The sequence below is a fragment of the Drosophila yakuba genome, chromosome X, assembly GCF_016746365.2.
Source record: "Drosophila yakuba strain Tai18E2 chromosome X, Prin_Dyak_Tai18E2_2.1, whole genome shotgun sequence".
NCBI lineage: Eukaryota > Metazoa > Arthropoda > Insecta > Diptera > Drosophilidae > Drosophila > Drosophila yakuba.
The window spans coordinates 21,727,180-21,740,888 of NC_052526.2; the positions used below are offsets into that span (position 1 = coordinate 21,727,180).

General features: G+C 45.8%; 1 protein-coding gene across 1 annotated transcript; it reads right to left on the reverse strand.

Annotated features, from left to right (window-relative positions):
• Positions 1-10,849: 10,849 nt before the first annotated feature.
• Positions 10,850-13,240, reverse strand: LOC120320464. Its single transcript, XM_039370182.2, has 2 exons — positions 11,553-13,240; positions 10,850-11,224 (listed from the first exon to the last, which is right to left on the reverse strand). The coding sequence occupies exon 1, from the start codon at positions 13,238-13,240 to the stop codon at positions 12,410-12,412; it is 831 nt and encodes a 276-aa protein (XP_039226116.1). The 3' UTR covers positions 10,850-11,224; positions 11,553-12,409.
• Between the last annotated feature and the right edge of the window lie 469 nt (positions 13,241-13,709).

Consider the following 13,709-nt stretch of genomic DNA (forward strand, 5'->3'; position numbering starts at 1 on the left):
TCTGTGAGCACGGTTGTGCTCAGCAGTGACGATTTCGATCTGTTCGTTTTTGTCGGTTATGTCTAACACGACATTCTTACAGTGACGAAATTGGGTGGCTGGAAAGTGGGAAATGAGGTCGTGTTGGAAGTTTGCCAGAGTGGGCAAGTCGCAGTGAATAGCGTTCACGACGTCAGGATTTACCACCTCCTTAAGTGTTTTTAATAGCCAACTTTTATCAGTAAAGCTGATCAAGTGGCGAGATTTGCTTCGAAAGAGCACCAGGTTCCGTTTGAGCGGAAAACGTGCTGCCTCCAGAATGATCTGGTTCCTGAAGCAATTTAACGGTTTGTCCGTGGTCTCGACCGTGTAGGTCAGGGAGAGCTCACTATGAATGGTCGCAGCGTCTGATTGGGGTTCGTTTTGTAAGGCATTCAAATTCTGCCTAGAGAGGGCGTCTGCCACGAAATTTTCTTTGCCAGGTTTGTAGAAAACCTTGGCATTGTGCTGGTCTATGTAAGATTTCCACCTCTTTATCTTGGCATTCGTGTTCCTGTCGGCAACAGCGAAAGTGAGGGGTTGATGGTCGGTAAATATATTAATTTCCCTAGAGCCATACAGGAAGTTCTGCAACTTACCTAGGGCCCATACAATCGCCAGCAATTCCCTTTCGTTTGTGGCGTAGTTCTGCTCGGGCTGTTTAAGGGTACGCGATATCATGGTGATTGGCCTGCCCTCCTGGGATAGGACTGCACCGATACCACTTGCCGAAGCATCTGTAGTAAGGTCAAAAGGCTTTTTAAAGTCGGGGTATTTGAGTATAACATCCTCGGATGCTAGTATGTTTCGCAGCCTTTGGAACGCGTTGCGTTGAGTTTCATTAAACTCAACAGGAATTTTTTTAGACATGTGTTTGCTCACCGAACCATTTTCCCCTTTTAGGATATCTGTGATCGGGCGGGCTATGGCAGCAAAGTCTTTGATGAAGACTCTGTAGTAGCTGGCTAAACCAAGGAAGGACCTAACCTTGTAAACGCTATCTGGTTCAGGGTACTCCTGAATGGCCTTCACCTTCTCCGGATCGGATTTAGTTCCGTCCTTACTGACAATAAAGCCGAGGTATTCTACACTCTCTTTAAAGAATCTAGTTTTCTCCTGGCTTACTCTCATGTTGGCATCGATTAGGCATTTTAACACCGTATCGATGTGGCGGACATGGTCGGCCTCATTTTCTGAGAAAATTATTACGTCATCTACATAGACGTAACATATTTTCCCAATTTGTTCTCTTAGTACATCGTCTAAGGCTCTTTGAAAAATGCTGCTTGCATTCCTCCAGCCGAACGGTAGACGACAAAACTCGTATTTGCCCCCGTTTACCGAGAACGACGTCTTCTCACGGTCATGTTCCGCGAGGTAAATTTGGTGATACCCTGATTTAAGATCAAGGGTAGTGAAGAATTTTGCCTTTCCCAGATTCGCTAGAATCATGGGAATGCTAGGCATAGGGTAACGGTCCGGGATAGTGCGCTCATTGAGCTTCCTGAAGTCTATTACCAACCTCTTGTTCGGGTTACCGAACGCGTCAGTGCCCTTTTTGTCAACAACCCACGTCGGGCTGTTATATGGAGACCTTGATGGCCTGATAATGCCATCTTTTAGCAATTGTTTGACTTCGTTATTCACGAAGTCAGAAACACCCATGAGGTTTGGGTAGGCTCTCGAGTACACCGGTTCGTTGTCTACTGTCCGAATTGTGGCAGTGACAGCGGTGTTGAAAGGAAGAGCTTCGTGTGAAGTAGAGAAGGCCTTTTTCCTTCTCAGAATTGTGTCCTTGAACTCCTTTTTAATGGAGGTAGGCACCACAATGTCATTCACATCCGTGAAGTTCACACTAGGGCAGCTGAAAAAATGAAGTTTTTCACAAATGCCCTGATACTCTAAAGACTCCTCAGCTAGGTTCAACTTGACTCCGGCCTGTGTTAACAGGTCTAAGCCTATAATAGCGTCGAACGAGTTAATGGAATTCAATAGGAAGAATGGAGCGTTGTGCTTGAAGACCTTCATAAAGCACTTTTGTTTGATTTCGGTGGAGCCATGTATAGAGCTCACCGAGAACGGACTGGCGACCGGCCTTACATTTTTTAGCTCCTTTACGGGCTTAATGTAATTTTTTGCCGCGCCGGTGTCAATTAACATCTTTAAAGTCCTCCCAGCCAACCGTCGTTCAATGAACGGCAACCGGGAGCGCCCCCTAAAAAATTCAATGAGTCATCGCTTGGAGCGTACTCATTGTCACTATCAATTTCCTCAACGGCAGCCTTTGCTGCCTTCTCATACTCCTGCTTGGGGTCTTTTGTCTTCGAGTCATTGGTTTTGGTTGGTCTCTTGGACAATGTTGTTCAGGCGTTGACGTCTCGGCCCTGTGAAACGGTCCGAAGAATTTCTCCTCTTAGAGGCATTGGACTCATTGGGTTTATTCATATTATATTCAGTGCGCTGCCTGAAATTGGAGCACGAGTCGACCTCCATAGGTTGAGGTGCTTGCGCCTGGTTGTCATTGTTGGTCTGACCATTACCATTACCCTTTTGTCGCCTGACAAAGTGTGGGTTTCTGTCCTGGCCTTGTTCCTCTTTGTTGTCTTTTCCCTGTCTACCCTGGAAGCGGCCCTTGCCGTTTCCAGACGTCTGCGCACGTTCCTCTACGGCCTTGGCGTAGGAAGTTGCGAACATGCTCCTTTCAATGCTTGCTTCTGCTTCTCTGGCCAGAGCCAGGGCAGATGGCAAGTCTTTAGGTTGAGCCGGGAAAACCACAGCTCTAAGGGACTTTTTGAGGCCCGAGGTGAAAGCATGGAGGGCATCGGCTCTAACCTCCGCGTTGAGCAAGTCAGCGCCCTCTTGTTCGTGTGTCATCACAATCTTATTGGTGACGAGCGTCAACTTCTTCTCGACTTCGTCATAGTACTGCATCAATGGCAGGTCCCCTTGCCTGACCATCTCCAATCCCTGCCTCAGTAGGCGTAGGGATGTCTTATCTGAATACGTGCAGTCTAACCTGGCCAAAATGGCATCGAAATTCAGTACAGTGTTGTGAGACACGAGCAAGGCCCCAGCTGCGCCTCTAATTTTGTTTCGTAAGATAGCTACAGCTTGGTAATGCGCGCTACTGCCATTATAAGGCTTGAATAGGTCATAAGCGTATATGGCCGCCTGTCTCCAGGCCACATACTCGTCTTGGGTGCCAGAGAACTCTGGCACAGACTTGATTATGTCTAATGGTAAGTCACACCTAACCTCAGGATTCACAGTAACCTTCTCGTACGTGATGATTTGCGGTGCTTCCACCTGCAAACTCTGTACCCGCGCAGCTAAGGTGTTTATTTGTGATTGAAACTGGGTCTGTTGTTGTGCCAATGCCTGTCTGACGGCATTGTCGATAAATGCTTGGATCTGAGCTGGGTCCATGGTGCTGTTTATAGGGGGGCTAGCTAACGGCTGATCTACTATCGGGCTTGCTTGTTCCTCCTCCCAACCGTCCTCACTATCGTATTCAACCTTTATGTCTCTATAAGTACCTGCCCAACTCATTGGTTGGTTGACACAACACAAATATGTATTTTCGCCGAGCACAAACGATCGGCTTATTATGTATGACAGGAAAAGGTATGCAATATAATAATCTTTTATTGGGTATGCAACGAAAATTTGTTTCGTCAAAGTATGCAATATTTTTTACTAAAAGAGGGTATGCAATGTATTTTATTAAAACTGGGTATGCAAATAAAAAAAATTTTTTGGTTCCTCTAAAAAGTATGCAACACTTATTTTTTAATAAGGTATGCAACAAAAATTTACTCTGCCGAAAATATGCAATGCTTTTGCGATTAAATCCACAACGCACAACTATTACGTGGCCAGATACACAACTTTTTTCACTAGTAAATTTCTTGATTGCTTCAATGAAGTCACTTGTAAAACTTACATGGTCTTCTAACTTAACTACCCTGTTTGTCGCCTGACAAAGTGTGTTAAATTAGATTGGTGGGTTCAGATTGTTGGTTGGGCGCCAATTATATAAGTTCCGGTGGGTCCAGAGATCTTCCTTCTTTAGCTGAGGTTCGTCTTAGACACTGTTTACGGAGATTATGTTGGAGGGCTTGACTTCGCCCCCTTAGTTATTATCACTAGCCTTGTGGCGATAGCGATTTGATTGTAAATAAGAACAATTGTGTTTAACGGCAGTAAGCCGGAGCACGTTGTGGTTTATTTCGACACAAGATTTGAACTGAGTAGAAGACAATATTGAAACTAAGTTTACCCTCGAGCAATGCATCGCGCCACCACAAGTCGGCAAGCCGACTCAGCATTTCTTGCAGCGTGAAGCAACACTCCCGATAGGAAGTGTCAGCTTTCCGCTGCCAGGCGTTCTTTGCGCGGAGCGCTGAACCCAATTCTGGCGCGTCAGCATTGTTTATACAAAGCTACTTAGTTGCTACGAAGCAATACATTGTTAATTGTTAACTTATATAGCTATTATGATTCTTAATGAAATTCTTAATTGTTTCTTGTTCTTGGTTAATGTGTTCAGTAATGTTTTCAAACCTAATAATGGCTTCTCTGTTAAAAATACAGCAGAATCCGGTTATAACGACTCCGCTTATAGCGTCAGTCCGGTTATTGCTTCGGAAACTCGATGGCTTGGTTATATGAAAAGATCTCCGGTTAGTACGTCTCCGCTTTTAGCGACAAGCCACCTATACCGACGAGATTTTTCATAGTTCAACCAGATATTGCGTCGTGCCAAACAAAAACAAGAGAGAACGCTATAGTCGAGTTCCCCGACTATCTGATACCCGTTACTCAGCTAGTGTAAGTGCGAAGGACAGTTTTTGGCGGTTTGTGGGCGTTAGAGTGGGCGTGGCAAAAAGTTTTTTTGCAAATCGATAGAAATTTACAAGACCAATACAAAAATGAAAAAATATTAAAACATTTTTCAAAAGTGTGGGCGTGGCAGTTTTGGGCGGTTTTTGGGCGTTAGAGTGGGCGTGGCAGCATGATTCGACAAACTTGCGCTGCGTCTATGTCCCTGGAGTCTGTATTCCTAATCTCAACTTTCTAGCTGTTGTAGTTCCTGAGATCTCGACGTTCATACGGACAGACAGACGGACAGACGGACGGACGGACAGACGGACGGACAGACGGACATGGCCAAATCGACTCGGCTATTGATCCTGATCAAGAATATATATACTTTATATGGTCGGAAACGCTTCCTTCTGCCTGTTACATACTTTTCAACGAATCTAGTATACCCTTTTACTCTACGAGTAACGGGTATAAATACAGCAAAAAATGCCAACTCGGTTAGAAATGAATGTAACTATCAGTGACCGACGTCACAGAAATGTTTACAGCGTGAGTTATAGTTCCGGGGGTAGTTGTCGAGGAAATAGATCGGCTGTAGTTTTAAACTTGTAGGGTAATTCAGTTTGTTTGAAAGAATACTTGTGAAGAACTTGGATGTCAAAATCAGACTGACTTTATATTTTAGCTTTGGCCACAATGAGACCTCCGCCGTTTAAGTACATACAAAGGGATACATAGTCTTAAGCATAAATACAAATGTAAATAAACTGCTGTGTCGGATTGTCTTGAGTTGGAGTGGGGGCCTGTTGCTGACTCGTAGCTGTGGATTCCTGCTACGCTGCGGAGTGGGGGCATCCTGTCCAAGTGCAGCGTAGACATATTTCATATTTAGGCAACGGCCGGGTGGCTTAGCTGGTGGTGCATTTGTGGAAGGAGATTTTCTCAACTTCCGTACCCCATTTGAGCTGACCGGAGGCCAAACAGAGTGACGTCCCAGCCTGAGCTAACAAATCGAGACCGATTATCCCATCGAAGGTTGACAAGTCTGGTAAAATGAAAAATGTTGCTTTCACGTTGAACAACGCAACAAAGCATTTTTGTGTGACGGTGGTTGAGCCATGGATGGAATGCAAGGTGAATTGCGAGTTAACCGGACGGACGCCACGCAACCCCTTGTGTGGTCTGATTAAATTCTTGGACGTGCCGGTATCAATAAGGAAGCTCATATCCTGCCCTGCTACTCTTCGTCTAATGACGGGTAGCAGGGATTTTCCCCTAAAAAATTGAGGGCGTCAGAATCACTTTCGGCATCGTCCTCGATCTGCGCCACAGCGCAGTTGGCGGCTTCGGCGTACGAGGTCTGCCCCTGCCCAGCATCTTGGGTTACATGATTCACCCTTTGTTGCTTGCCCTTTCCGTTAGACCGATCGGACATGGCCGACCGCTTGGTGATGACAGCGAAGGGTCTACCTCCATTGGTTCTGGAGCACTGGCGCGAGTTTGCTGCTCGGCATTTCGCTGGCCGGATTGGCCTTGCTGCTTGTTCTGCCTACTAAAATGTGGGTTCTTTGACCCGCTTGCCTGTGTTTCTTGTCGGGGTGGCTTGACCCGGTACTTGCCTTGTGTTCTTTTTCCTCAATGCTTCTCGCGAAGTTGGCAGCGAACGCATGTCTTTCATGGTTCGATTCCACCTCTTGCGCGAGCGCCAGAGCTGACGGCAAGTCCCTTGGCTTTGCTGAGAACAGCACATCTGTGAGACTACGCTTGAGTCCCGAAACAAACACACGTAGTGCATCTTCGCGGAACTTTTCGCAGAGGCCCTTTGCTAGGACCGGCTCGTATGACATGTTGACTTTATTAGTCAACAATGTAAGCTTTTTCCCGACTTCATCATAGTATTGCAGCAGAGACATGTTGCCTTGTCTCAGCGTGGCCAGCTCTTGCTCAATTACGTGAACTGGACGTTTGTCGCTGTACGTGAAGTCGAGGCGACTTATAATCGCGTCGAAGTTAAGAACTGTGCCGAAAGAGGCTAGAACAACGTCCGCGGCCCCCCTGATTTTGTTTCTTATAAATATGACCGCCTGATAATGGCGTGAACTGCCGTCGTACGGCCTAAAAATACGATAGGCTGCGAGAGCCGCCTGTCTCCATGAAACATACGATTCATGTGCGCCTGCAAACTCGGGCAAGCATTTGACGGCATCTAATGGCTTGTCGCAGCGGATATCATTTCTTATCTCTATTGGTGCATAAGCTTGCACCTCTGGTGGCGTAATATGCGCTGCGGCCAGCTGCTGGGACATTGCGTTGACTTGGTCAAGCAAGACCTTATTTGCAACGGCTTGCTCAGCTAAGGCAGCGGTGACGGCTGCCTGTATTACGAATTTCAACTGGTCTGGGTCCATGACGCTGTCTGTAGGACGAGGTGAGGGTGGGGGTGAGGGTGTGCGTCTTGGCACTGAACAGCGATGCACTGAATGCGATGGTCGTCGCAATCAGAGTCAGAATCAGAGTCTATAGAAAAGGAAGGGTGAAGTCATATGCCTCTAATGTAAACAACGAAAACTCGAACACAACGCTTGAGGACGGAGGCAACAAAGTTGCGAAATTCCACGGATCGTATTACGTTGAACGACCAAACAAAACGAACAAGATGAAGGCAGACGGAAAAAAAAATTTGTGCGCGCATGCATTTGATGCGCCGCTTTTAGTAATTATTCAACAAATGTTTATATATTTTTGCTGCCAATAGTTTTCCGTCAACTTAATCCTTTACTAGTTTCACGTATGTTAAAACTATTTATTATTTAATTTCATTTAAGAAAAGACACTTGCAAAAATGTGTTTATATGCTTATTTTTTGTTTCGCAGGTTTAAGTGCAGTTTTAAAAAAAGGTGCCCACTTACATTTTTTTGGTGTTGTGTTGTGTTCTAAACTGAAGTTGGTTTCTGTTTTTGTACACTGCTTGTCTCTGCCTCCCGCGCTGCCGTCTCCGCTGTCCAGATAGCTTGCTCGCTAATCTGGCGATAAGTCGCTGCCCGAAGAGCACCCGCGGCTTCGGTGTGACGTGAAATTAAGTTTGCGCTATAGCGCACCTCAGCCAACTGCACTCAAGAGGCGAGGTTAATGGCGTTGTAGCTGTGCTGCCTGTGTTGACGTAGGTCAGCAGCAGCCACTTGTTAAATAGTTCTGTTGTAAACAACAGTGGTCCCAAGCACTTGTTTTTGTTGCTACAGCCCTGTTGACGTGGCTGCGTTTGATTAACTTGTAGTTCGATTTTTTTAGTTTGTTTTGCACTTTTTTTTGTGTTCGTGGGTAATGACTAACGCACTGTCAAATACCACTGGTTGGGCGCCAATTATGATAAGGGTTGGCCGGCGGTTAACGCGCGCGACTTTTACTAATCAGGTGTCAGGCGGAGCCGTGACAATGAAAGATTAGGAGTTACTTTTTATGCTTTATTACACCGAGCCAAGCGGAGCTGTAGCGTCGGAGACAAAATCAGAACTGAATATAAAATACAAGAATTCAAACTTAGGAGCTAGCATGAAAACGAAACACATTGTTGCGATCTCATATTCGTAGCGGCCACGCAAATCTGCAGTGTCTGCCGGCTACGTATCGACATCCGGCATAATGCTTACGTTGCAGTATGCCGATGTGGTCGTATTTCATGCGCCTGTGGGAGCGACGTTTGCTTTATGTGTGTTGGTAATTATTATTATCATGTATCATACATGTAAGGGATAAGCATTGTTCCATTCTTTTTCCTTCTTTTCTTTTGTGTTTAGTTTTTTACTTTTACTTGTATCATTATCTATTCTTTTATACCGCAGCTTTCACATAACTTTCACAATATTTTCAAACTAACTTGCCTTTTGCATTACTCACAATACTATCATTAGAGCGGTGTTCATCCTTGGGTTTGTAGATTTGTTCGAAAACTACTGCGCCAGTTACCAGTTATTCCTTAAGCACCTTCGGTTAGATGATCAAATCCAATTATTTGTACGCGCGTCTGCAGTGTTCTGTTTCTAGATTTCGAATAAATTTCCATTTATTCAGGACTAAATATTTTATGCCAGAAATTTTGCTCAAGCAAAGCCAGTGAAGCAAAAACACTATGCCGTATCGCCTGCAACAGAAAAACTGATGTACGCCGAGTTGGATAGGATGCTCGAGTTAAGGGTTATTGAAGAGTCATTCAGCGCTTGGTCCCTCCCCAGTAGTCCTGGTGCAAAAACCAGGCTTTGCATCGATAGCCGAAAGTTAAATGAGGTGACGGCAAAAAAAGCATACACCATGCCATTAATAAATAGAATATTGAGTAGACTCCCTAAAGCTGAATTTATTTCTAACATATCGACCTTAAGGATGCATTCCCGCTAGACCCAAGCTCCAAGGATAAAAGAGCGTTAACCGTGCCAGGGAGACCCCTTTACCAATCTTTGGGTTATCAAATTCTCCTCAGACTATGTGCATGCTGATGGTTAAGGTGATACCCGCAAACTTGAGAAGCGAGGTGTTCGTATACCTGGACATATAGAAGTTTTGCAGGAGGTTGCCTCTCACCTTCAAAAAGCCAAACTGACAATAAATGTGGAGAAGAGCAACTTTAGCATCAAGGAGGTAAAATATCTAGGACATGATTGGAAATGGAACTGTAGGGACAGACCCAGATAAAATATCCGCCATACTAGAGTTTCGATGCCCGCGATCAATGAAGCAAGTTCGTCGATTTTAAGGGATGACTGGGTATAATAAGTTCATAAAAAACTTCGCCGCGCTAGCCTCCCCAATTACAGATACCCTTAAAAATGATTTGTTTGAACCAAGAAAGCTCAGGAAGCCTTTGGCAGCCGTGTTGGCAGTAAAAAACTTTAGGGCATATGTGGAGAAGAATTTAGCATTATCACGTACCACGCATCGTTATACCCGTCTGGCCCGCTTGGCCCTAAAATTACAAGGGTTTAAGTTTAAAATAAGCCATAGAAAAGGCCGTCAGAACCTCGTGCCAGACGCCCTGTCAAGGACCTTTACAGATGACCTATCAGCTTTCGAAGTAGCAAGTTTAGTGTATATGGAGGCTAAAGAATTTAGGGGAACACCCAGATTGTTGGATGTCAGGGTCAACAACGGGTACTTGTATCGTCGCGCGGAACGCGATGCAGACGAAAAGGTTGGAGATGAGTCTTGCTGGAAACTTTGGCTTCCCAAAGAATTAGTTACCGGCTTGCTAAAAAGAGCTCTTGAAGACCCCAGGCAGCCCACTGCGGAGTAGCAAAAATGTTGGAGAAAGTAAGAAGGTATTTTTATTGGCCAAATTTAGAAGCAGATGTCAAGGAATTTGTCAACAAGTGTGTGGTGCTGCTTTGGCGTTCCGGAAACAATCATTTCCGACAATGGAGTACAATTTAAATCAGTGGCTTTCCATTCCCTGTTATTCTTATACCGCTATTTACGCACCGCAAGCAAACGCTTCAGAAAGGGTCAAAGCTGCTATTAAAGCTTACATAGACCCAAACCAAAAAAACTGGGATAGTAAGCTCAGCAGCATCTGTTGCGCGTTGAGATCGAGTTTACACTCAGCCATAAAAACAACTCCCTACAGAATGGTGTTTGGTCAGCACATGATAGTAGACGGGAAGTCGTATAGAATTATTAGAGAACTAGGACTGCTGGAAGATAGAACTGGGGATAGAACGGATATCACCATGCGTACTTCCCAGGATGCGATGGACGTCCAGAGGCAAAGGAACGAGCGGTCCTACAATTTGAGAAGCCGAGATATATCGTATAGACCTGGACAGAAAGTGTACCGCCGGAACTTTCAGCAAAACAATTTTTGCAAAGGGGGGGGGGGGAAATTGTGATCTCGGATAATGAAGGTGAATAGATCCTTAGGTTGCCAACCTTGGATTTCGATGTCAAGGAAGTATGAATCCTTTTAGTTGTCAATATTGTAAGTTGAATTTCAGAGATTGAATAAAGTGCGACTGCTTTGTTTCGAGCTTAAAACAAGAGTGAATTTTATTGTCTCGGAGAAGTCTCCTCTACCTCTCCGTTAGTCTGTTTTCGAGATTATACATAAGTGTTTAGTTCTTAAGAGTACATAGGTTTTTAATGTAAACATTAACATGATATTTTGTGCCGCTTCAGCATTCGGCTGGCCGGGTCGCTCGCAGACAATGTTGCTGTGCAACTTTGTACGCGAAGTCAGCACTTGGCCGGATGCGGTGTTCCAGTTGTTCGTCTTCCCCGTTCGGTGTCCGACAGAGTTAGAGGCGTGGAGGTTTAGGGGGTGGGGTGGTAACGCCTGCATGATCGCCCAACTGCACTTAACCATCTGCTCGGGGAAGTTATACTCGAAGTTCGCTACAGTTTTTATGATATTGGCTTTAGCCAGTTTGACGGTAAGCATTACATTTTGAATTTCGGTTATTAACATTCTATTTCTAGACAACAGTATATCAAACAAGTGAGGAGTGTCAACCATATTATTTTGTTTTGCTTGAATGATTTTGTTAACTGCCTCTATTTATTATATACGCGTTGTAACGAATGGATTTCTTGGTTTCTGCCCGCTACGGATTGCAACGGCTAGCTCAGAGAGTTTATTTGTTCGTGCCACCAAATTTATGATTTGTGTGATTGCCCGACCAAAAAAAAAAAAGATTTAAATAGATTGATAGATTTAAACTACCTTTATGCAGTGACGCTTGACAAATAGAATCTTCGCTGGTCCCGCGACGCTCTTCTCATCACCTTTCGTCTTTTGCAACTCCACCGATACTCACCACGACCGGCGTTGCCACCTTCTGTTTCTACCGATATTGTCACGTCGTGCGGATTGCACGATCGAGTTATCGATATTGGCGACCGGCGCTGCCACTTCCTGTTCCTATCGATGTTGCTATGTTGTGCCGATTGCTGCCTATAGTGTGACTGCGTGTCGAAAATCAATCTAAATTCCAGTATTTTTGTTCCCTATCGATCTCACTATCGATCGACCGCTATTATCGTAGCGCCCCCATCCCGATTTTCTTCACACGTGGTTTCTGGTGTTGCAGCTCAATGGAGGTGAGTTTGCGACTTTTTGTGTGAAAATCGCCATATTTACTCATTCTCTCTTTTGTTTTTAGCTCCACCCACTCGATGAACGCCCCTTCATGTTCCGGGGTTGCTGACCCTGGACGCTAAGCGCCCTGGAGGCCAGCTTGCGGCAGCAAGTGCCCTCCTCGTTTCCGCCCTGCGGCAGCCTCGCGTCGAATTGCCGGCCCGCGTGCCTGGCCCCGCGTCGGCTCTTGGCTGCTGCGGATGATTTCGCACCTTTTTTCCCATGTGAGCTGTGTCGTCCCCACCACCCTCCCCTGACCCAATCAACACGTTGATTATCTCAGTTCATTCGTTTATTGGGGTGTGTACACCCGGATCTCTCCGCCGCGACGAACCTTCAGGCGGAACCTCTGGCCGCCCAGCACGAACAACTTTGCCCAGCGGTCCTTGTGCCGTCTGCCCGCCTGCAGCTCGGTCTCTTCGACCACCCGGGTTGGCCACTCCTTACGCTGCAGCTCCCTCCAAGGCTTCTCGCTCAAAGACTTCTGCCTCCGGATCCTCCTCAACCGGGGATGGGGACCGCGGCACCAGGGGTGACGCCAGAAGCTGGAGATAGGAATCGGAATCCCTACTCCATATCGCTTTGGGCTGTTCTTTAGTGCCGGTCTCCCGCACCTCCCGGTTGGTACTCGCTGCTCGCGTAGTGTCCATTCTGCCGACTAGATTTTGAAAGACGGTTTTTCTTCTGCTCCTTTCTGCCGTTATTCCGCGGGGCCTGTACCGGTAACGAGATTCTCCTCCATGTATCTGCATCCCACGGAATTCGCAACTGTTTGTTTCCCTTTCTATACGAGATTTCAAAATCGTATTGTTGGAGCTCCAGTGCCTGTTATCACTTTGAAATGGTAGCCTGTGATCCTCGCCTTCGGATGCGCGTACTTGCTCCTTCGTCGTCCATCTTCGCTGGTCCCGCGTCGCTCTCGACGGCGTATCCGTGCCGGCTCGACCGGGGGTTAGGATGTTATGGGGACAGGGTGTATCGTCCGTGAGATAGGATAGCGCTCCTCCCCGAACCACCTTTGCGACCAAAGACCTTTCTGACCTGGTGTTGGCTTGCCCTTCGCTTCTCCTTGCTTGCGAAGATCCTCTTCGGATGCCCGCTTCGATGCTCACTTGTACTTTCACTTGTTCCGGGTCTTGTTCTGCGTACTTCAACTGTTCACTATTCCGCTGTCGACCTCCGCGTACTTTCGCTGATCGCTTCACTGTATAGTTCTCCACGCACATTTCCTGATTGACTGTCTGCCTGTACGGCACTCCGCGTACTCTCCCCATCGACTGTCCCGAGCTGCGCCTGCGCCGTCTGCGAAATTAAAAAAAATACTTAGAGATACTAAGGAACATCGTTTTCGCATTTATATATTAAGCAAAAGTTGTAATAAAGACGTATAATAATGTTACAATAACAATTGATTTGTGTTTAAGTGGCAATTTTCGCTGTCTCATTACTAAAGGACCTATATGGATGTATGCTGCAGTAAAAATTTTTTTATATCCTTATTTCCGGATTCAGCATCTTCCTCTGACAACTCACCGATCGATACGAGAGCATTTTCAATTACGGCAGGCCCGTGTATTAAAGTTTTATGAATGGTGGTTGGTAGGTAATACCAGGAATAAGTGGTTGTTAGAACCTTGGCTATGTTTAGTGCGAAAGACTTAAATTTTTCAGCATTAATACTGAGCGCCTGGAGTAAAGTAATTTCCTATCAATGATTTCTTTATCGAATCCAGTTATTTCAGC